General features: G+C 46.0%; 2 protein-coding genes across 7 annotated transcripts; one reads left to right on the top strand and one right to left on the bottom strand.

Annotated features, from left to right (window-relative positions):
* Positions 1 to 4,865: 4,865 nt before the first annotated feature.
* LOC123045251 (U11/U12 small nuclear ribonucleoprotein 48 kDa protein) lies at positions 4,866 to 17,236 on the top strand. 6 transcript variants are annotated; one of them, XR_006421191.1, is made up of 7 exons: positions 4,866 to 5,920; positions 6,209 to 6,323; positions 7,133 to 7,240; positions 14,092 to 14,765; positions 14,850 to 15,566; positions 15,662 to 15,834; positions 16,861 to 17,236. XR_006421191.1 is itself a non-coding variant. In XM_044468234.1 (5 exons), exons 1-4 carry the CDS (start codon positions 4,896 to 4,898, stop codon positions 14,719 to 14,721), a joined length of 1,878 nt encoding a protein of 625 aa, XP_044324169.1. In that variant the 5' UTR covers positions 4,866 to 4,895; the 3' UTR covers positions 14,722 to 14,765; positions 14,850 to 17,236. The 6 variants fall into 6 exon arrangements, 2 of the variants coding, with proteins under 2 accessions (XP_044324169.1, XP_044324170.1); XR_006421189.1 differs by having other exon boundaries at positions 14,850 to 16,769; XR_006421190.1 differs by having other exon boundaries at positions 14,850 to 15,834.
* Positions 17,237 to 19,164: 1,928 nt separating this feature from the next.
* LOC123045252 (protein CMSS1) lies at positions 19,165 to 24,033 on the bottom strand. Its single transcript, XM_044468236.1, has 6 exons — positions 22,709 to 24,033; positions 22,383 to 22,578; positions 22,113 to 22,185; positions 21,055 to 21,104; positions 19,636 to 19,749; positions 19,165 to 19,539 (listed from the first exon to the last, which is right to left on the bottom strand). Exons 1-6 carry the CDS (start codon positions 23,007 to 23,009, stop codon positions 19,413 to 19,415), a joined length of 861 nt encoding a protein of 286 aa, XP_044324171.1. The 5' UTR covers positions 23,010 to 24,033; the 3' UTR covers positions 19,165 to 19,412.
* Between the last annotated feature and the right edge of the window lie 597 nt (positions 24,034 to 24,630).

The raw sequence follows: 24,630 nt of genomic DNA on the forward strand, positions 1-24,630 counted from the left end.
TTGTTCCCAATTGTTGAAAAAACCCAGTTATTCCCTTTTTTAGAGCAGCTATTGAGACACAAGCCCCTAACAAATTCGCAGGTTTATAAGAGCAACTCTAGCAGATCCTGTATAATCTGGTACTGTAAAATCATTTTAGGATTACCCCTAAAACAATTTTGTTCGTAATGCAAATTCAACACAACTAGAGTTCATACATATCGGAAACATAGATCAAACTACAAATTAAACTTCGGGGAGACTGGCTCAACCATTGATGCCGAGATAGAACTTCTTCACCGACTTGCAGCACACGTGGGCATACGCGTGATCCTCCTTTGCGGCGACAAGCCTGTCGGCGACACCTTCTTCTTGAAGCTGGAGCTAGATGGAAGCCAAACGTTCTCTCTGATAGTGCTACAACTTCTGGATGAAACTGCTCCAAAGTGAATTGGGACTGCTCTGCTTCACCAAAATCAGTTTCACTCCACTAAATTCACTTTGGAGCAGTTTCATCCAGAAGTTGTATCACTACCATAGAGGGCTAAATTTCGTGTTTTGACCCTTTTCCGATAGAAATTCAGGATCTGACCCCCATTTGAAATATTTTCGAGATTTGACCCTTTTGCTACCACCAGGGCCTCTGGCGGTAGGGTTAGACAACCTACCGCCAGGTGCCCTGGCGGTAGGGTGTGACGGAGGGGGACGACGGTCGTTTGCCTGCGCTAATGTGGATAAGTACCTTACCGCCAGGGTAACTGGCGGTAGCCTGTCTAACCCTACCACCAAGGACCCTGTCGGTAGGGTCCTGTGTTTTGCCGTGTAAAGTTTCTATAACGGTATATGCAATGGCCCTGGTGGTAGGTTCACCCTACCGCCATGGGGGATGGCGGTAGGATGTCTAACCCTACCGCCAGTGTGCCTGGCGGTAGGGTCCTCTGTTTTGTTGTTTCAAATTCATTTGGTTGCTTGTTTTCAAATTCAATATGACAGCAATATCACAACAAGTTTCACAAAATATGACTACAATATCATAGATTTTAAACAATTAAACTTGGGCATCACATAGATCCATATTAAGATAACTTGAAGTGCATAGAACATTTCAAACGAAATTCAACTAATCAGTAAACGAAGTTCCACATAGTAGCAAACACATAGATCCACAAATAGCAAACACATAGTTCCACGTAGTTTCACAACCACTAGACGAGTTCAACCAAACGAAGTTCAACCAAACTACAAGAGCCAACCATCGAAGAGCATAATCACTTGCTCCTTCCTCTTTTGGAGGTACGGTCCTCGTTGTTCTTTGAACGAAGCTCTTCAGTCTTCTTCTTGGGCCGTCGAGGAAGCAGTCACTGGAAAGGGTCCGGACTCAGCAAATCCTTCTTCTTCAGATTCCTCTTTGGTGGCAGCTGAGATGCTTGAGATGATTGAGTTGTTGGAGGTCCATAATCTTCATCGTACTCCTCCTCCTCATTGCTCTCATCCTCCTCCTCCTCCATTTCTTCATGTGTGGCCTCCTCATCATCATCATCATCCTCAACCAACCTAGACGACGAGGGAGCATGGCTCGATGAGGCGATGTGACCCTGTGTGGCTACAAGCTGATAAGCTTTAACCGACCCAGCTCCAGCACACCCAAGCAGCCCTACCAGCTTGCGACAATGCTTCACGAACTTCTGCACTCACAATGAAACAAGGGCATAATAAGTATCAGGTTTATGATTTCAAGTGAAGAAGATGCATCTGTTCCGAGGAGGCTGAAATCGTACCTTCATCGTCCCCCTCATTTTGTTCTCAGATTGGACAGTCCCGGGGGCATCACCTAGTGCATCTGAGGCTTCAAAGATGCACCTGTTCAGCTCACCAGACTGCAACGGCATAAGCCAGTCACGTTGACGAATACAATAATTTAAATATAACCTCTCGGTTCAAACTTAGCACTCTGTTGATGAGGGGGGCAAACTCCCTAAATCCACTGTGCATGTCTCTGATGCCGGTCTGGTAGGCCTCTTCCTCGGGGTCATCCCTCTACAGCTCCGTGATGTCTTCCGCCGTCCACTGAGGCCTGAGATGAAGACGGTGCTTCTGGCCATCATCGAACCACTTCATGTGTCGGTTCAGGTAAACATCCCAGTTAGTTACCTTCCTCTCCACGTCTTTCCGGTTCCTCCGTCGGTTCCACTCTGTCACATGATTTTTATGCTCCTTTCCCTAGTCTGTGATCGACTGATTCTTCTGCCGGCTCATCCTGCAAGGCATTAGCAACAAGAAACATCATAACAAAGTCGAACACAATGAATTCATGGGCACACGAAGAACAAGCGCAGGCACTCACAAGTGGAGCGCATGGCCGCCGGTATCGGTGGGCTGGCCCGGTGGGGTATGTTGAAAAATCCCAAACTGCGTTGCCACGCGTTGTGGCAGGTGCCACTCGACAGCGTACACACAGATCATGGGCACGATGCACCGCCAGAGACCACTGTCCTCATCGCACACTTTGTTCAGATCAAATCCCCACTCTCGGTCATGATACGGCCACCAGGTTACCTATTACATATACGGTGCTAAGTTGCCACTCTCGGTCAAAAGTGGAATCAAAGAGAAATGTGTTTAGCGAGTTCATATACCTGCGTATGCGTCAAAGCGTCCAAATCGTTGGTGTAGGTCTTGTACGAAGTCTTGTTTAGACCCGTGTAGAGTTTGACAATGTCCCACTCGTAAGCTACGATGGGGTGTCGAGCCTCGTCGCCGTCTTCGCTATAGGCACCCCATGGGCGTCTTGGCAGCTTCTCAGGACGCCCCACTGGCAGATGCTCCCACATCCAAATGGAGAAGGCCCAGACAAAGCCACCCATATTGGACTTGTCTCCTGTCCTCTGTGTTGCGTCGTCAAGCTGCAAAAAATCAAATGAGGATCAGATACAACAAAATGTCATGGACATACTTTCGTAGGTAGGCAATTAGATACTCTCTTACCGAACGGTATGGGTAGGCGAGAGATGCGGTCCCCCAACTGTACCCTGCATCCCAGTCGGCTAGGAAGAACAGATAGTACCAGTTGGCAGAGTTCCCACATGCGTCTGGAAACATGACCTCCGTGAGAATATACCACAGGTAGGCCCTCGCGTACCACTCCACAGTCATCTCATCAGCGTCTTCGGGGCATGTCTTCCGGTGCTCCGAGAGCCAGGGCAACGACACACCGGATGTTGGTTGCCCTTAGCATCGGGGCAGCCGCCGATGAGGGTGGTAACCCTCTGCTGCAAGGTTGGTCCTCTCCACTCGCCCGGTCAGTGCATGACCCTCGAGCGGCATGGCAGTGATCATCGACCAATCCTCGAGGGTCACCGTCATCTCCCCGCATGGGAGATGGAAAGAATGGGTCTCCGGTCGCCACCGGTCAATCAGAGCTGTCAGAGCTGCGTGGACAAGCGTCGGCGGCTGACGCTTGAACTGCAAACGAAACCCAACAGCCAGGCTCTCTTGAAGAACGGCGCGTAGCGCTCGTCGTAGTCCATATGCCCATGAACCCCGTGACCCCTCATGCGCAGTGGCTGGAGCGTCTGTCAAAAAGTGAACGCCAAAATTAGGAAATTATTTTCATCAATCTCAAAACTTTGATCAATATTTCTTTCATATTACTTACCTCTCCGTTCTCTATGAAACGGGCACGATGACCCTTGTCGAATGCGTAGTCAAGCATGGAGTGCCGTGGGCCGATGTTGTCCGCAAGAGGTGGCCGCCTTAATAAAAATTCATAAACAAAAACATCGTAAGCACATCATATCAAAATCATATCACCATGCATCATATCACAAAAAAAATCAAATCATATCACCATGCATCATGTCACCATGATGGATCAAATCATATCAACATTACTCATATCAAAAAAAATCCCTTCCCCTCTTTAATCATATCAACATGCATCAAAAAATTCTCCAACAATAATTTTCAATGTATTATCTCACAACAACATGTTCATATCATCATATCAACATGCATCATCACTCCAACATGCATCATATCATCATATTTTTAAACAAAAAAAAAATCCTCCAACATGCATCATATCATCATATTTGTAAAAAAAAAATTCCTCCAACATCTTCATATCATCATATCAACATGCATCATCAACCTACAATCAATTCCTCCCACATGCATTACATATAATTTTTTTAACAAAAAAATTATGAACTAGGGTTCATCTTAACACTAACATATGAACTATTGATTATAGTTCATATTCATTACCACTACTTAGTAAAGAACTAAGAACTGGAACTAGAATCAAGCTAAAACAGTATTAGGCCAAAAAAAAAATCAATCTAAGTTCAAAAAAATGATGGATTTGAAGCAAATAATGCGTCGAATCGGAAGCAAGTTTGCAAAAACTAATTGGATGGATCGGAGGAGCTTACGATTCTCTCTTCGGGGCCATCTCGATCCGCCAAAACGGTGAAGAATTGGTGAAGATCCAAGGGGGGGAGTGGAGGAGATGAGAGAGGGAAAGAGGGACGACTTGGGGGAGAAAATGAGGAACTGCCGACCGGGGGGGGGGGGAGGGGGGTAGATGGGCAGGGGCGCGGGGGTTTCGGGCGAAATAACTGCCCGGACCCTACCGCCAGAGCCCCTGGCGGTAGGGCCCTCGTCCGCCAGAGGCCTTGGCGGTAGGAAAAAGGGTCAAATCCCGAAAATATTTCAAACGGGGTCAGATCCTGAATTTCTATCGAAAAAGGATCAAAACACGAAATTTAGCCACTATAGAGAATGAATGTTTGACTTTCATCTAGCTCCAGCTTCAAAAATGAGACAAGTTATTCCGTTTGGCTGGTGTTTTGTGGGGCGGAGCTAAATTTTAAGGCTTCGTTCGTCGACCGAACCAGATTCCTCATTCGCCTACCATGGAGACGCCGCCTCTACCACCTGCCCTGCCGTCCGTTCTCGCCCACCTGCGGTCCCTCCTCTCCGCCGCCTCTTCCGCTCTATCCTCCGTCCCTTCCCCACTCCTCGCCTGCTCCACCACCACGACGGCGACGATCGCCACCTCCTCCACACTCCCCGCACCTGCGCCCACCACCCCGCTCCCATCTCTCCCCTCTTCACCGACTTCCGAAATCCCCCTCCCGCTCCCGGCTGCGCCCGCCCCCTACCACGACTGCCCAGCCGTCGTCCGCACCACCAACCAACCGCCCGCCTCGTCCTCCCTCCCCGCCTTCCTCGCCGCCGAGTGTGCAGACTTCGCCTCCTCCACTGCCGCCCCAACCCTCTCCTCTCCTCCCCGCATCCTCCCGTCTGAGCTCTGCCTCCTACGTCGGGAGGTGGACTCCTGGGGCAGCCACCATCCCCCCGGGGCGTACTCCTACGCTGCGGCCCGCGTGGTGGAGGCACTGCGGCTAGGCGCCCTGCAGTGGGAAGTCGAGCTGCGGCGCTGGTTGCTCGCGAGCTCACCGAGATATGGTATCGTGATTGATGCGGCCAGTCGAGACCATATGTTTGTGCTGGTCAGGCTGTGTCTGAAGGCGGCGGCGGCGGAGGCAGGGTGCTCGCTGGAACGCCTGCCCAAGGGGGAGGGCGAGGAGTTTCGTCTTGATCCGAGGGCTGTGCGGTTCGAGTGCCCCAGACTGGTTGATGGTGTCTCGTGGTTGGCGATGCAGCTCGAGGTTTTGTATGGGAAGGGCAATGGCTGGTTCTTCGCGATTACGGCGGTGAAGGAGGCAATTCTTAGGTTGGGGTCTTGTTTGGCTGTCCTTGTTGGAGATGGTGTTGCTGGAGGCGCTAGTGAAAAAGGATGTGAGTTGAGAGATACCGGGACATCCCTTATTTTTGTTTCCCAGGTTGCTGCTGCCATTGCAGCCTTACATGAGAGGTTGTCCCTGGATAAGAAGATTAGGGCTCTGCAAGCACCACGCCCATCCAAATATCAGCTGTATGCTTCTTGAACCTTACTGTTACTTACTTAATCCAACAATGCAGATCAAGCAAATATGCTCATGCAGATCTTAATAAATAACGATGACACTGTTCAGTCCAAAACAAACTCTGACACTGCTCATGCAGATCTTGCTCAAGGAGCGTGTTGCACATAGATTGTAATTTGTGATGATGTTGAGTAATCATCATTGGAATGCATTTCCTCAGATTGTGATTAGTTAGTTAGTTTAGTTTGGTTTGGTAAGAAATTTCAACCATGACCAATACATTTGATTCTTGACAGGTTACTTGAATATTCACAAATACTGAAGCAAGGCTGTGATGAGCGTTCAAAGCGACCAAACTACAGAGCTGTTCTGGATTATGATGGAATTCTACCACGTCAAATGGATAACCAGGTAAAGTCATGCACTTCGTCAGAAGTACTTCTCTAGAATCCAGATACCATGCTGATATTTCTACATGCTCCATTGTTCTCTTGATTTACACTAACCTACTATTGACAAATTTTTTGTGAACATAATGTATGTGGAGTTTTCAATTTATGCTGCTTCATGCAGTAGCAGTGCTAGGCTTTTTCTTTTTCTTTTCTGAACCTTGATCTGTATGTATTCCCATGGATCGGAGGGAGTACTATTTTTCCATGCTTATTCTCTTTGTTTACTAATATTTATTAAATCAAGGTTTTGCCGAGTCATCGAAAAACATCAAAAAACATAATATGATTGGAACAAAGGAAAATGGTATGGATTTCGGAGATTTAATTCCTATAGGAAAACTTCCTACGGTGCTGTTCGGAATAAAGGAACGGCTCAAAAAGATTCCTATGAAATCCCTATGAAATTGGGCAATTTACATGAAGTTTGGAGGAAAACAAACACGAGGTCTTGCCTCATGTTTTCTTCTCCTTGTGTCCAGATTTTCTGCATTTTTCCTTTTTGGTATCCAAATGGCAGTTTTAAAGTATTCCTATGCTTTGGATTCGTGTAGGAATTGATGTTACATGGCATCTCAATTGCTGCAGTCATCCTATGTTTTTGAATTCCTGCGTTCTCAATGGGCCTTAAATTTTATTTACACAGGGATATAAAGATATTTTACATAAAAATTATGAATGGGTGGTGATAAATGATCAAATTTCATAAATTATCACTACTATCGAATTTACTAGAGTTTAATTATTTACTTCTCTTCATCACTTGAAAAGGAATCTGGTAGGTCCAAGACAAGGGAGGAGCTGCTAGCTGAAGAACGGGATTACAAGAGAAGAAGAATGTCTTACCGTGGGAAGAAAATGAAGCGAAATCCAACAGAGGTACATTTTAAATTTCAAATTTGCAAGTAATTTCATTTCTCTTAAGTTATCCTAAAAGTTGTCACGGCATAAGTTCCTGAGGGGATAGTTGATAGTGGTGGCTGGTGGGAGGTCGGGGACCGGAAGCTTGCATTTGGGTGCTGTGTGTAACGACCCTGCTATGGATCGAACATGAGGGAATGGATTGGTAGGTGAGAAGAGGGTGATCGAGAGGTAGGAGGAGTAGGTGAGTGCAGAGAGAGAGAGAGAGAGAGAGAGAGGTGAGAGTGTTTCAGACTTTTCTTCATACATGAACACTTGTACAGCAACCCTGACACAGTAAATAGACCATCCAGTTGGCTTGGGGCCACGCTGTCAAGCACACGCTAGCGACCACTAGTTCTCCTCTTCTGCTCGCGGGTCCCGCTCTTCTTCTTCACCACGCCTAGCCTCATCCTGGTTCTGCTGCAGCTGAACCCCTCTGTCCGCCTCCACTTCAGGCGTATCTTGGTTGGCTGAAGGGGGGTGCATGGCATTTGCCCTTCCTTGGGATGGATCTCCGCTGTCGAGGTCCATTCCCGGGAAATGTTGCTGGAGCACGTGATAGTCTTCCCAGGTCGCGCTCGCTACGACAGAGTGGCCCAGTGAACGAGCACCCGCGGAATAGCCGCGTTACCTTTCTTGACGAGACGACGCTCAAGAATTGCTTGTGGGTGCAGGTCACCGATCGTGAGGTCGGGAGGTGCAGGTAGTTTGCTGAAGACCAAGTGTGATCCACCTTAAAGGGTTGGAGCTGCGAAACATGGAAAACCGGATGGATCTTGTTGTCCGGCGGTGAGTCGAGCTTGTAGGCAAGAGAACCGACGCGAGGGAGGATCTTGTATGGACTGAAAAACTTATAGGCGAGATTCAGGAATGGCCTGCTGATGACAGATGATAGAACGTAGGGCTGCAGCTTCAATAGAACTTGGTCCCCAACCATGAATTCGCCCTTCGTGTGCTTGCGGTTCGCCTGATGCTTCATGCAGTGTTGAGCGTGGAGATGGGACTTGAGCATGTTGGTGGATTGTCGGTGCTTCCCCGCGAGACCTTGTAGAGAGCCCATCGTCTTGTCGTAGAGTGATTGGCGTACAACCGGTCGTACTATGGTGGCCGGAGTTGTACCAAAACTCAAGCGGCGAGGGTGTCGTGGACGGCGCAGCCTCAGGTAGACACAGTGGTTGACGTGCTCGCTCTGGTTGTCCTGTGGATGGTAAGCCGTGGTGTAGAGCAGCTTTGTGCCCACAAGCGCAAACAACTCTTGCCCGAAGGAACTGGTGAAGATCTTGTTCGAGACAATGGAGTCTGGGACGTCGCGGAGCTGATGAAGTTGTCCAAGGAGGCGTACGTGACTTGTGGAGCAGTAAAGGGATGATGTAGCAGGATGAAGTGGGTGTGTACTTGGACATCTGGTCGACGACCACCAGGATGATGATGGCGCCGCCGAGCGCGACAATCCTTCAATGAAGTCCAAGGTAACTTCGCCCCATATGCGTGCCGGAATCGGCAGCAGTTGTAGTGTGCCCGTCGGGTGAGCGTGCTCGTGCTTCGTCTGTTGGCAAACGGCGCATTGTTTGACAAATTCCTCGACGTGGACCTTCATGCCAGCCAGAAGAACAGATTCTTGAGGTGTAGGTGAGTGGCGCGAATGCCAGAATGGCCACCCATGGTGGAGGCGTGGAGCTTGGTGATGAGCTTCATCTGCAGCGCAACATTGTCACCAATTGGCAGCCTGTCGTGGTACTTATCACGCCGCGATCCAGTTCATGGCCCTAGTCATCTTGGTTGCGAACTGCCAGTGCTCAGAGGCCTTCATGTCACTTGCATAAGGGTTGCGTACCTCCTGGATCTACGAGGGTTGGCAAGATGAGGTTGTTGTTATGATGAGTAGATGGCCACATGCAATAGAGAATCTACCGCCGTGTTCTCTGCCTCGCGCCGGCACTTGAAGCTGAACTGCAAGCCACCTAGTTTGGCTATGGCTTTGCGCTCAAGAACGAACCCCAGCTATTGCTCGCCGGGTGTGCATAGACTTGTCGTTGGTCCACATGTTGAATTGGACGCGTTGAAGGTACCGTCGACAATGATCCACCACCATCATCACCGCCAAAAATTCTTTCTAGTTGACTGAGAGCTTGCGGTTGTTCACATCGAGCACGCGGCTGATGGCCTTGTTGCATCAAGACAACATTGATTCCAGTGTCCCAGGCGTTTGTCTTAACGGTGAATGGCAGCGAAAAATCCGGCAGGGCCAACACCGGGGTAGTAGTCATTGCCTGCTTCAGTTACTGGATAGTTGTTGTGGCTTTTGACCACTGAAATCATTTTTTCTGAGGAGCAATTCCAGGGACTTGGTGATCACACTATAATTGTGCATGAATTTGCGATCATAATCGGTAAGGTCGAGAAAGGCCCGCGGCTCCTTCGGAAAGGATGGTTGGGGCTAGCGGTGGATGGCTGATTTCTCCAGTTCAGTGGCAACGCCAGTAGTCGAGATGACGTGGCCGAGGTAGTGGATGGAGAGCCACGTGAACGAGCATTTGGAGCACTTGGCGTAGAGCTGATGTTGGGGCAGTGTCGATCATCTGACGAAGATGGCCAAAGTGCTCGTCGAAAGAGGCGTTGTGCGTCAGGATATCATCCAAGAAGACGATGACGAATTTGTGCGTCACGAGAGCGAAGACATAGTTCATGGGGCACTAGAAGGTTGCTGGAGCATTCATGAGGCCGAACGACATCACCGAAATTGGAAGTGGCCATGGTCGGTCTTGAACGCCGGCTCGGCCTCGTCGCCTGGGCACGTGCGTATCTGATGATACTTGGCACGAAGGTCGACCTTGGAGAAATAGCGCTCACCGGCCAATTCGTTAAGGAGCTCGTTGACGATCGGCATCAGAAACTTTTTCTTCACGGTAATGTGTTGAGGCAGCGGTAGTCGATGCAGAACCGCCAGGTATCGTCCTTCTTGACGAGGAACACCGAAGCAGCAAACGGCTGACGCTTGATCTCGTCGTTCGTGAGTGGTGAATAGCGGTACGAGAGTGTGTTGGGTGGCGGAGCCTCGGCTCAAGCAGAATTGCGTGATCGAACACGCGATGTGGCAGCAGCGTCTTGGGCTCTTGGAAGACATCATCCACAAGAGCTTGCAAAGGCGGTGGTAGTGGTGCGTCTTGGTCGGCGAGGTGAGTCGAGTCGACGATCGCAAGCGCCCACACCTCGTTTCCTTGCGGCCATTTGCAGAGCTGCTCGACGTGAATCTCCGTGAGGGCAGGCGCTAGGAGTGGGCACACCTTGTAGTTTGATGTTGTTGTCATGGCGGAACTCCATGGTCTTGAGGCTTCGGTGACGGTTCATCGGGCTGAATTGGGCTAGCTAGTACACGTCGAGAACTGCATCGTAGACGCCCAGCTCAGGAAGACGCATGTCGGTGGTGAACTTGTGGACTGCAGCGTGTCGCCGTTCGTGTCAAAGGTCACCGGGATGGCGTCTTGCACGGCACACCCCCTGTGCTCGGCGAAGGTGACGTTGACGAACGTGTGGGTGTTGTTGCCGAAGTGGATGAGAGAAGTAGCATGACCTGGTTACCCACCAGAGCCCACACTGTATCGTGCCTGTCAGTGCCCACGACAACGTGTACAAAGACTCGAGGGCATGGATTGCGTCGTCAAGCAGGAGCTTCCCGTAGTCACCATCCTTGATGGTTAGGAGCTGGCCGATGTGGTTGTACTTGCTGTACTTGTCGCCGCACTTGAAACACATGTCGTTGGTTCGCCCAAACTCCCAAAGTTGCCGCTTGTGGCCAAAGTCGCCAGGCCTCGTTTGGCGCCATAAATTCATGGCTGCACCGGCCCAACCGTGACCACTGGCATCGATGGTGGAGGCGGAACACGCGCGAACACCAGAGGGCGACCCCGTGGACGATTGTGCTCCGCTTCCTCCTCCTGGATGCGTGATGCGTGGCAGCCGCTCTCGACTCACTTGTTGGTGCATGCTGATGAACACCCATGCGTGCCTCGTCACGCAAACCATTGACGAACTGAGAGACGAAGAATTTTTGATTCAAGGTTGGATCCAGCATGACGAACTCCGCGATGGTACATAAACAATTCGAAGGCCGTGCGGTAGTCAGTGATGGTGCCCATCTGCTTGAGGTGGTGCAGACGGTGGAGGAGGCCGTCGAACTCGTCCTGGCCAAACTCAGCGTGCATTGCCGCGATGAACGTGGCAAGTCGCCGAGTTGGTGGAGACGCTTGTACGCTTGGCACCACGGCATAACGTGGCCTTCCATGCACAAAACGGTGGTGGTCACCCACTGCTCCGGTGGCGTTTGGTAGAGGTCGAAGTAGGTGCGACAGAGGTCGAGCCAGTGGCGCGTCGCTCGTGAAGCGCGGGAAATCGTGCTTCGGTGGCTTGTGGCGGTAGTGGTCGCGCGACAACGGTGGAAGGGGAGTGGTGGCGGTCGTTGTGTCCCCGGGGCTGCTCTTGGTGCTCGATGCGACGCTCGGGCACGGTGGGTGGACGTTGGGGTAGGTCGAGGAGAGGCGGCCCATGGTAGGTGAGGACCGCGGTCCCGACCGCTGTCGATGCTGCAGTGCGAGTCGCCACCTCGTAGGTCGCCTGCTGGCGCTTGACTGTGTCAAGGCCCTTGCCGAAATCCGCCAATTGAGTGCCTAGTTGTTGGACTTCGGTGGAGAGGGACGAAATTTTTTGGAGCAGCTCCTCCAGAGTTTTTTGCGCCCCTTCCATGGCCTGCAACACGAATTTCGTCTTTGCAGAAGGCATGGCTTGCGGCGTCGTTGCAGACGTCTCGAATCGAGCCTACCCTGCTTGGGATTTTGTGTCTAGTCGCCGGAGCAACCGGACATCCTTCACAGTGGATTTTACGGCCGATCAGAGGGATGTGGCGCAGCGGTGGAACAGGAGGGGATCGAGAGGTATGAGAATGAGTTGGTGAGAGCGTTTCAGACTTTTCTTCATACATGAACAGTGTACAGCAACCCTGTTACATTAAATAGACCAGCCAGTTGGCTTGGGGCCCCACTGTCATACGCACACGCTAGCGACTAGTTCTCCTCTTCTGCTGGTGGGTCCCGGTCTTCTTCACGCGTAGCCTCGACCTGGTTCTGCTGCAGCTGAACCCCTCTGCCCGCCTCCACTTCAGGCGTATCTTGGTTGGCTGAAGGGGAGTGTGTGACACCGTGATGTCAAGGGGAGATAAGGCTGAGGAGGACCCTCCCTTTTCTGTTTATATGTTTACTGCTTGTTTTTCTCAATACTAGTCTGGGATATAATATAGCCTGCGGTTTACATCACCTAGAAACTAAAGACTCTTTAAACTGACTCGGACATGAACACGGTAGGGAAACCTTCTACGGAACAAAAAAAAAACCATCATACTCAAATCAGACTTCCTAAGACTTAAACTTGCCGGGTATAGTGCTGAGCCCACATGGAACATATTAAATCTTTGAGTAGATTGTATGCATGTTAATTTTTTGAGGTGGAAAATTACTCATATATATGTTATAATCAGAGAAATACTTCTCCCAAACCATCCCCAAAATGTAAATTCTATTTGACCTTTCTTCTGAATGAAAGACATACTCAGAGGTCAGAGCCATTGGAGGTCTTCACTGTCATGGTTAGACTTGTCTCTTGTTCATCTGTTCTCATGTAACATGACAAAGTCTAAATAAAAGGAAGAACGATACACAATAGAAAAATATAACTTTTCAAAAATCAATTTAACTAGCTTATATATACTTTGTTTGCTTAAAAAATAAATCAGAAAAAACCAATCCCACCTTGTATCACAGCAGACCACCTCTCCCCCTGTTGCTTTTCTTTTTATAACGTCAAGCAACAACAAAAATAATGTTTTTTTTGGGTGCCAACACTTTATTGATTAACTCAGACATTAAGAGGGATACAAGCTGGGTCATGCGGGGAGAAAATCTACAAGTGGCGACCCTGATCAAGCAACAGAGAGTGTTTGGCAAGGTTGTGTGCATCAACATTCAATGCTCTACTTTTCATAAATGAAACTACAGCTACTAAAATTCGATCTACGAAGCAATATTTCTCTAATCACTGTCAAATGAGCTCCTCCCTTTCCATCATGTATGTCATCAACTACTGGCTTGCAATCACACGCCACCATGAAGCTCTGAAGAGATAGATCTTCTGCTAGTGCAAGTGCCTCGCGACAGGCTATGGCCTCCAAGACAGCCGGATCAGTAATTCCGGGAACCACCAATGCCGAAGAACCCAGATACAATCCGTTATGATCTCTACATACTGCTGCCGCTGCTCCTACCCATTAGTGTCGGAAAGCCCACAGTCCACATTGATTTTCATCTGCCCCATCGGGGGTGGCCTCCAAGCTCCAGCTCGGCTGACCAGCCAAGCGTATAGGTGTATTGTTCGTCGATGCGCGGGGCAACGCATTGATAATATCCAGCTCAGAAATAAAGTGTTTCACGAAGCTATGCATCGCGAAATTTTGTATCTATCGATGCACGGGACTAACACGGAGTAGATTTAACATTGAAATTTTGTTGTGTGCAACATTATTCACTGTTTGGGTACGCCTGACAGGGAATGTCATCCCACTATAATGTCCTATTTGTATCTGATTAGGTCCAAATTTTTTGTTTTCCCTAAATTTTCTGTTTTAAGTTAGTTTCATTTTTTAAGCTTAATCAATCTTACATGTTGATGGAACCTTTGTGCATGCTGCATACCCTCTTGCTAAATTAATTTCTGAAACTTGTCTGGACCAAGATATGGGTCTCATGTTTGACACATTTCAATTTCTTTTCTATATCTTGAAGATATTAAGAGACATAATTGATGAGCACATGGCGGAAATAAAACAAGCAGGTCTGGGGGAACCTCCTGGTGACATTGCACAAAATATACTTGAGACCAATTCTAATGGAGGCGCTTACCAAGGAAGCTCTTGTGATAAGGCTATTTTGGGTTCTCGATTACGTAGTCGTGAGAACTCACCACATACTGCATCAAGGAGCCATGACACAAGGGATTCATATATGAACATAAGATATGAAAATAGTGGACACCGTCACCAAAATGTATCTGAGCATGAGAAAGGAGGGATCAGAGAATCAGGAAATGCAATGAATCGAGGCTATTCTGACCGGCATGATTACACACATAAAAGAAACACCAATGATCATAGGAAATATGGTAATAAGTATAAAAAGAACATCCCAGATTACCATTCTGAATCAAGTGATCGTTCAGCATGGTCCACACGAACACCAAAATCCTCGGAAAGAGAATATGGCGGCATGCCAGGAGATAAAAGCAATGATAGAACCAGAACTACTCAGAACAGACATGGATCAATACCTGGGAATAAAGACCAGTTCAGTGATAGATATGATCCCCAAAGCAGATATTCTGATGAGGATCCTCGTGAAGCATACCATGATGCGTGATCTGAATTACTGAAGAACAGAGTACATTTTCCTGTTGATCTCAGGTATGCTTACTCATTTGCAATATTTTTAGTTCTTTTTATTGTCTGGCACTTAATTTTACACAGCTGTTTGACATGATCTTGCAGTATACTGTGTAATACAGGCATCTGGGTTAATACCGTCAGCTGTATCCTTTTTCTGTATCCTTATGCAGAAAATGCTTTACTATTTCTGCTGTGGTTGTAGTGACAGTCTGTTACAGTTCCTGAATATGAGAAATTGTTAATTGTTAGTGCATTTTCTTGCTTATAAATTACATTCGTCTCACCAATCAAATTTCCATCTAATTTTAACTAATCAAAAATATCGGAACATCATGTAGGGTGCATATGTTTCCCGTTCACAACCGATCTTTTAAAAGGACTAACTGTTAGTTTCGAAGCATGCATTCGTAATAACTTCGCTATGGAATTCTATCCTTTTTAGTTAGGGTACCCTTTTAGTTTTGAACTGGCAGGAATTTCAGTTGACTACCTTTGCCTGGAAAGGGCATGGCTGGAATAAATTTTCTTCACCTATCTGCTTGCATTGCATCTCATGCAGATGCTACTCATGCATAATTATTGGTTCGTGTTATTTTTTGTGGGCCTAGTTTTTCTACAATGAGTTCTGTAAGCGAAGGCCAATCTTAAGTGCCACAACCCAGTAGTTGTGACTTGTATTGTCCTATTTTTCTGGACTGTGTTTTGCTCTACTGTTAGATAGTGTTAAAATGGATTTCCATACATATCAAGTACTTACACATAAGAAAGTGATGTAGGTAGTACTGAAGTAGGGTTCTGCATCTGCCAAGATGTAGCCAGGTACAGCCTATCCATCATGATAGAGACGCATGAGATACATTTTAAAAATTATTTTCGGTAATGGATGATACTTAATATGTCATAAAAATAATTAGGTGCCCTCCGGTGTTCAAGCTTGATGAAGCAGCACTTACACAATCATTCCCAGTGGTGGATGTGAAGAACACATGTTTTGGCTTTGCTGTTTGTACTTCTTTAGCTTTGCAACATGGAGGAGCACGCTTGAGTGTCTGCTCCCTTCGACGGGGAAGACAGTGGCCTCAATTAGGTTAACTCCCGCACCTCATGTTGGGCCGGGCTGTACCTGGATGTGTCTACAATGTGTACACAAATTTCCCACGGGCAATGATATTTGTTTTAATTGTTTATTCACCCCATACTCACGTATATGAGTGTTTGTGCTGGGTATTATGTATTGGATATGGTTACAGCCATCAAGGTCGTACTACCTTGAACTGACAAAATTTAACCAACCTGATGTTTATCATTTTTACCAGCTTCCACCACAAGTCCTCTTCACTGATAAGTTCTAAAATGGAATCATTCAATCAAAGATGTAACGTTCCTTGGAAAAGATGGCAGGACCCCACCATTTCCATAAACAAACAAACTTAATATATGTATTACATTACTTTATTCGTATGTTTTTATAGCAACTGCTTGCTTACATAAAATGGCGAGTCTTCATCGGATATATTTAAATCTTTGTTCAGGATGCTGTTCATATGTTTATATATTAACTAAAAGTTGCATCTTTGTTGCCCGTTTGTTTGTGGTATTTCTGTAGTGAGACCCTGAAAAGCCTGAGGAGAAGAATTTTATTGCACTTTGCATCAACATGTGAATAAAACCTGAAAGCCACATAGAAGTAAACCATTTTCTTGATTTACCTTGCATGTTACTCCCTCTGTCCCATAATATAAGATGTTATTACAACCGATAGCGAGGGAGTGATTTTGAGGATTAAAGACATTACACACTTCGGATCAAGATGCAATTGCATATTGTTGGACCTTCCGTATCCATTACTTCATGTGGAATCAGGAAAAGGCTGTTAATACTGACAGAACTGATGTACATTTAGAATTCTCAGAAGCCTGTGAGAATCGCTGATGGCATTTATGCAAAACCTTCTTAAATGCACACCAGAAATCAGTTCTGTACTTATATTCTCAGAAGTCCGTTGGCGAATTGCTTTGATATGTAATTAGTTTTACTTTCTAAACAGAACTTTGATCTGTTGGCATTATGTTCTCGTACTGACATACTTTAGTTTTTCATCACTTTATTGTAGGTATCTGAGCTGGATGTTGAAGTTTGATGAACTACTTAGACAACAATAATTTTGATAGGTAGTTAGTTCGTCTAAGTTCTGTTTAGCTCATCGCAATCACGGAGTTTTACCCCTTTGGCGTGCAACAGCCATCCTGCTGGTAAGGTGTTTCCTAGAGCACAAAACCTTCCTTCGCCAATCGGAGTTCAACACATGGTTTGTTCGAGAAATTTGTTTACGTCAGTATTTTGCTCACTGAGGAGAGCATGTATGGGTAAATTTTGCATTTTGTTAGTTTGTGATACACTAAAAAAAAAGGTTCCGAATTGGCAGTGCGCCCGTTTTCACAAACATTGTATTCCTAGATTTCTAAAGTACTGCACCCCATCTTCTCGTCTGGAACTGTTTTCTTCTCGCTGCTGGAGCTGGTACGAGCCCCGGTCGTACTGCACCCCATCTTCCGTTCTGGAGCTACACGATTTGGTGACAAAAATTGCCCTCCCTCCTCGTGTTAATTAGATACTGTATTTTTGCAAAAAATATACAAGGAGGTGTGCAGCAAAATTGAGACAATCGTTACGCTATTTTTATTTACCTTTCGAAGTAATAAGTACTCACTTTCAAGCGAGAGATGATGCACTGAGCATGGTGAACATGTCTTCTCATATATCTGCAACGAGAGGGTTAGATTGTTACAATTTCTCTAAAATCTTACCTTGACTATTGTTGTCGGTGAACACTTCATAATATTCTTTTGAAACTGGTGGTTCACCCATCTCTAATAGGACTCCTTGCACTATATTGGTATGGCAAGGAACAAATGGAGGCATATAAGGGTTTCAGTCTAGCTCATCATTATTAATGCTATCATGGAGATTATCTAAGTAATGAATAATGATAATTTGAATCAAAGTACTGCGGAGAGCGGCCCCTTATATCTTGCGCTGCACATCCACGTACCTCAAATGTGGATTCTGATATTCATGCGCGTGGACCATACGATACAAATTGTCCAAATTCAATAATTTGAAACAAAGGAAAGGAAATCATAATTCAACAAACCGGACATGCCAAAATGAAATCCATGTCTGAGTGTGACGGATGACTCGCTTGCCGGATCATTGGCCGGACGTCATCCATGCCGCCTGCTCCAAAGCCATGCTTGCATCTTGTTTTGCCTGCATCTGGGCTGCTTGCTCCTCATGCATCCGGGCTGCTCGTCCATGTCCGCACCACCCTACACCGCCGCTGCTTCCCTCTCTCGCTGTCGACGTCGCCGCATCTTCCGGGCGATGTTCTCTGCCTTGCACGACGGAGCAGAGGAAGGGACGTCGACGGGCAAGGTGGACGTAGTCTCCGTCATGGCGGTCAGCGACGGGCTGGACGACATCTAGGACGGCGGATCGGGACCGGTGGTAAGGATGGGAGCAAGATGGCAGACGGCGAAAGCTCGAGCGAGGGAAAGGTAGGAGGGCGGCGGGAGGAGGAGGAAGGGTTTGATGCAAACTGCTATCAGGTCCGCATCATATTTGGGCTAGATACGAGGGATGCCGGTCAACCAAATGTTTGAGGCCCGTTTAAGGAGCCAGTCTGGATTGGATTTTTGTGACCGAGCAGTCCACCCGAACGTTTGAGGCGGGTTTGGGACACCTGACTAAATTTAGTATTAAAGTGTGTCAAAACATGTTAACTACTCCCTCCGTCCGCCAATAAGTGTATATCTAGCTTTTATTTTAAGTCAAAGTTTTAAAATTTTGACCAACATTATAGAAGAGAATAGTAGCATACATGACATCAGATTGATACATTATGAAACTATATTTCAAAACGAATCTAATGATACTAATGATCAAAGTTTTAAAACTTTGACTTAGGACAAAAATTAGATGTACACTTATTCACGGACGGAGGGAGTATGAAGGAAGAATGGGCTTGCTTTGGCTAATTTGATTGGCTAGGAATCCAACTCGTCAGAAATCAGCAACAGACTAGTGCAGAGCGTTTTACAACGGTAGGAAGGTTGAATTCACACATTGTCCAAGACGGGCGAATGCAGCAACACATTCTTCTCGCATACCTTGTAACTGGATGGCTTTATCATGAGTGTAATTGTGAATGCTGTAACCATGTTTTCCAATCAATAAAACCAGCCACAATGACGTTCCCTTGAAAAACAAAACTATATTGGCTTACGAGTAGTAAAAGGTGTCGAGTCCAAATTAGTTTGTTGTTTAACACTAGCATAGCAGATGTACACCACTACACAGGAGGTCTTAAATATCCTAGCTTGAGTTCACGAGTTTTCATTAGTTGATATATGAATTCTTTGAATTCCAACACCGCAGCTTCAGTTTCATGGAAACATTGTATGTCTTGCAGACTTGCTCATTCAGCAAGGAGGGCCAAGGTACATTGGAAAATCGCAACCAAAACTCCTAATTTCCTCACCCGACCAAAATTCCTACCCATTTGAACTGAAACAACGACACTTATTTTGGACCAGAGGGAGTAATATCTTGCCGCCAACTACGATCGGTAAGTGTACTTGGGACACTACTTCACGGTATAGACATTTACTCAGCAGGCGTTAGGACTTTATTGGCATCTTTCTCAGAAACAGCACCGTAAAAGCATATTCTTGTGTCGCCTCCTCTAACCTTCTCATCTAGATATCCCTTGTACAGGTCCCAAAACTCGTTGCTGCATCAAAAGTGATACGAAAATATAATAAGATGGAGATGGCACTGGTTGCATGTAGCATTTCTGAATGTCCAAAGTTGTTGACGTAAGTGGTACCTGACTTGCGGTAGCGTAAACAAATTAAATGACTTTGGGTCCCTCTGCATGTCGAGTACCACTAATTTCACGCGTGACAGCGATAAAGCTTCCATGTCAATTAGTTTCTTTATTCTGATCAAGAAATGAACAAGCATAAGGGAAAAGATTAAATGAAAGAAAAATGCAAAACTGCTCTATACAGCACACAAAATTTATGTTGCTACCTTGACAAAAGAATGACAATGTACATTAACAGCAGGCAATCTTTTCCTCCACTAGACTATTTAGTATTTACGGTAAGAGTTCAGTCAACTTCTAACATTAACAGGCGTAATCCTATAACATGCTTAGTAACATAATACACGAGAAGAAAAACAAGTGTTCTTAGATATGACCTACTTATCAAACTTGATAAATACGTAGAAGATATAATATCCCATGCTTCGCATGGAAACAGACAAGATTTTACACCAAAGTTGGAGCAATTAATAATCAAGAAGTTTAATCTCAACACTGTCACGCCCAAGCCCAATGCCCGCGGCGAATAAAGTATGCAACATGAGATGGCATCAATGACCAAGCAGAAGCTGCTGTCAGTTCTCCATGACTTTGTTTCTTCAATGAGATTGTAGTAAAGCAGTAATTCCCCTTCGGCAACAAACTCTAATGTCTAAAACAACAATAGAAAAGAACATGGGTAGTAGCTTTGTCAGCCAACTTTTTATTGTTACTGTTGGGAAGCAGACAATAACTAGTGCTAATATGAATTATATGGCGCGTCATAATACCAGCATATGCTCAAGATCCACAAAATGACGTAACCAAGGGCACATGCAGTTCCCAGCCACAGTTTGCTATGCCTAACCTTAGGCGAACCATAGTTTTTTAGGTATGTGTATAATATGAATTATAAGCATTGCTGCACTTTAATATTCTACAGTCATGTGTCATACTTAACTTCTGCTAAATCTTGCCACGCTTGTGGCCAGTTTTTCTTACCCACACTTTTGTAGCAAGCTGCACTTGCCTTAGCTTAGTTTTGTCAAGCTATAAATCAAATGTGCCGTACCAAAATTTGCAAGTTAGACACTGTTCCTTAAAATATTATGGTGTTTCATGAAACTATTAGTTTTGCAAAAATAGGAGGGAAAGTGAACAATATATGCTGCAACAATAAACAATAAATGCTCTGTTCTGAGGAAGATAAATATAAAACCTTGAATCTAGCAAATCGACAAGGACGTATCCTTTTATATGTGAACAAGATGAATCACAGCACTTCCAACTATAAAAAGCTAAAATAAATCTTAAATCCCACAAGTTAAAAGTTGTGAACCCAATTGGTCTTGAATCCACCAAATACTAAGCTCTCGTTGTGTGCTGATTAAACATAAAGACATAAGCCAGACAAAAGCTTGAGCATTCAGGATCGCATACCTGCTGGGTGTACCACAGGCTATATTAACTCGATCTTTAAGTAGCGCGACCTACATGTGAAAATTAGCACAGAGAATGAGATAACTGAATAAAAAACAGTATGAGGCCAAGAAAATAAATCAGAATGCCCGTGCCGTAACTAACAGCAATCTTGTTTGCTATTTTGCAAATAAAAAAATCAAATAAAAAAAAGGTGTCCATATGGTTTGACCCGTCCTATGTGACTAAGAGCATTAAGTTTTCTTACCCCCTCCAAACCGAGCCACCGATGACGGTCTCACACAACACGGAGAGAGGAGAAGGGGGTTGAACAAGAGGGAGAAACAAGACTGGGAAAGGGTGAGAAAAGGCGTCATAATTGGGCTACCACCCTAGACGGATGTTGCTCACCCTGCCACCTAGAGTCCTGTGAAACTATGGTTGAGCTCGGGCAGGATGATTATTTCCTGCCATTTTGCTGACATGTTGTTTCTGCTTTCTACTTTGCTGTCTTGCGCTACCATAGGGTTAGCTACTTTTTGCCAAACAGGTCATATCTCCAAAAGAATTAGAACAATGGCAAAGCACCCATCAGATAGAGTAATGACCATGGTTCAGAGGGAGCCACGAATACGACAGCTAGGTTGCAGATATCACAAAAATAATGGTAAAATAATGTTGTGGTTTCTTTCAACATCAATGTGCCAAATCGAGGTAGAGCATTTGTAGCAGAATCACAGAGGCACAGAGCTGCTTTATTTGTGAACATTACAGGCAAACAGGATACAACAAGCAATAAGGTAGCAACCAATGGTTTTGAGTTGCCGAGGCAGGGCAGGAAAATGCCGCGACTTGGGAAGCTAATTGTCGACTAGGCCCGACTAGTCGCTGAGTCGGAGTCATAATGACTCTACTTGACTCAGCGACTCAAAAATCTTGGTAGCAACCCTAGCGATTCGGCGTTTGCAACTAGCACTGAAGATGGATGCACCCATTTTTTGGGTACGGGTGTACAGCATGACCAGAAAAATGCAATAGCCTGATGCTACAGAAAATTTTCAATGTGAGACAAGGCGTACCTGCTCCTCCACTTTCATGTGTTTGGCAAAGAGCTTTACTGAACGGCATCCTCTAGTAAACATCTTTAACCCCCTAGAAACCAAACGTTGATGTTATGAAAACAGGGCAACAGCCGCATCAAACCATAATTTGAAGATATACATGATAGAAACTTCTGATAGTTCTCGTCCACAATAGTACTTCAAAACGAGGTAGTGGCAGTGCAAGTGCAGCGATTCAATTCATAACAACAGCAGTTTCAAAAGAAAAAGTATCATAACAGCAGCTACCTCAGAAGCTCCAGTGATCTCAGAGCACCCAAGCTGATAACCAGGAGCGCCGGGCTGCCCGCATCGATCGACCCCTCAACAAGCTTCCCCTCACAGAGCTCCCCCTTCCACGTCGCTCCGAAGGCCCCCTTCACATGGTCACCGAAGCTCTCAACGTCCTGGCTCGCCCCCTCGGCGAGCTGCACCATGCACCCCTCTACACAGAGCGCAGCGGATCCAGAAATCTTTTATGATCCATCCAACACTTACGGCGAGACAAGCATAGAGACAGGCTGAATCGAATTGGACAGGACCCGGGACAGTGGTTCGTCTGAATGTGAACATACCGGAGTAGGCGCCGAGCTCGAGTGGGGAGAGGCGCATCTTGGCGGCGCGCTCGAAGCTGCGGAGAAGGAACTCGAGCTGCCGCGCCGGCGGCAGCGCGGCTGACAAGAGGACGCCACCGCCCGCGGGTTCACCTGCGGCGGCGGCGGCGGCGTTGGTTTGGTCCTGCTCAGCAGGTGGGCGCGGCTTCTTCTGCTTGTGCGTCTTCTTCGAGACGGGATTGGTTGATTTCACGGCGAGGCTCTTAGCGGGTTTGTGCTGCTTCTTCCGCTTGCCGGTGGCCGCCTGCGACGGCGGCGCCATTTTGGGGGTACGGCTTTGGGCTTGGAACCTGACTTTGGCGGTGCCGTTCCCAGTTAGGGTTTAGTTCTAGTATGTTCGATTGAACGCGGTAGGCCTCGGGCGGGAGGTCACAGCTACTCCTCTTATATTTCTTTCTTTATTTACTAGGAAAATTGCCCGTGCGTTGCAACGGAAGGAAAAAAAGTATCGCATGCCCCTAAGACATAAGCATGGATCAAGACTCCCTCACATGTCCATGTCCTCTATTTTAACATGGTGCCGACCCATGTCGTCGCTTTTCTTCCTCACCACCCTCACTGATGTTGGCGACCGCCTAATCCTAATGTGTCTAAATGTATTCAATCACAATGCAATGAATCGAGCCACGGCACAACATGCCTGTGAGGGTCAGACGTGTTGAGGACTTGGTCATGAGAGTTAGTTCAGGACATACGACATCAATAAGGGTTAGCCAGTTCAAGGAATTGGGTCACGGGACATCAAGCTCAAAGCACCGCTACTTGACTCTGTCAAGAAACCCATGCACCTACTCGTTTCAATTCAGAAATCAGAAAGCCAGGGCAAAATCGCACACATGCGTGTGTGTTCTAGCACATCTGGTAACTAACGACAACTAAGAAAATGCAACGTTGATAAAATAGAAAATGCAACGTTCATAAATTGCTTTGCTTGTTGTTTTGTAAATCCGATTGCACATATGAACATAGAATAACATTGGAACATCCAATAAATGTAAACCAACAAAGAAAAGGTACAGAAGAACTGAGGAAACTCAGAGGCTCAGAACAAACTAAAAGACCATAAAATTCAGGTAAATTACCTTTTGTACAATTTACAGGGACCCAAGGAGCAAGGATTCCCAATTAAAAACAGAGCAGAGAGATATTAACACAATAGAAAATCAAGAATAATTCGAAAAACATCTACTTCTATGGTAATATTGATACCACTCTTCTTCAGCAAGCAACCATCAACAGCTACATTCTTACTCTTGACAAAAGATGTTTGAGAGTTAGGCCTAAAACTTCAGAAAAAATACGCTGAGTTACGAATAGAATACCTGATTGAGAGCTGAGCTTACAGGCTAAGAGAATTGAGATTTCCATTGGCCAGGTCTACTGGAAGTTGTCTCCTGAGGTTCATACATAGGAAAGGAGTTTCAATAGAAGATTTGAACTTCAAGGTTATTATTTTCATGTGAAAAAAAATCTTAAAGTGATCTTGTGAGCTACTTAATTAAGAATAACCTTAGTTCTGATGCTATATGAGGGAGTTCTTGTTGATTTGCGCAATCCAAGTAGCTAGCTGCCTTTAAAAAAAACATCTACAGTGGCATGTCTTGATTCTGTACACAGAACATCAAATTTCAGCAATTACTCATCTTCTTTCACCAATCCTATAAGAAGTGGCAAGTAGTCTTGTGCAAATCTATCACCATTTCCAATCTTGTGCAGGCAAAATGCATACCAACATATACACTAACCAGGTAAATATGGGGATGCTACACAAACTTGAAGGCCTATAGAATGCAAATATTTTACCATTTCGGAGTGCACATATGTGTTGCAGATGTTTTAAGAAGGATGAGTTTCACATCTGAATAATTTAGATACAGATTATT

Source organism: Triticum aestivum, chromosome 2B (genome assembly GCF_018294505.1).
Source record: "Triticum aestivum cultivar Chinese Spring chromosome 2B, IWGSC CS RefSeq v2.1, whole genome shotgun sequence".
In the NCBI taxonomy this organism is placed as follows: Eukaryota; Viridiplantae; Streptophyta; class Magnoliopsida; order Poales; family Poaceae; genus Triticum; species Triticum aestivum.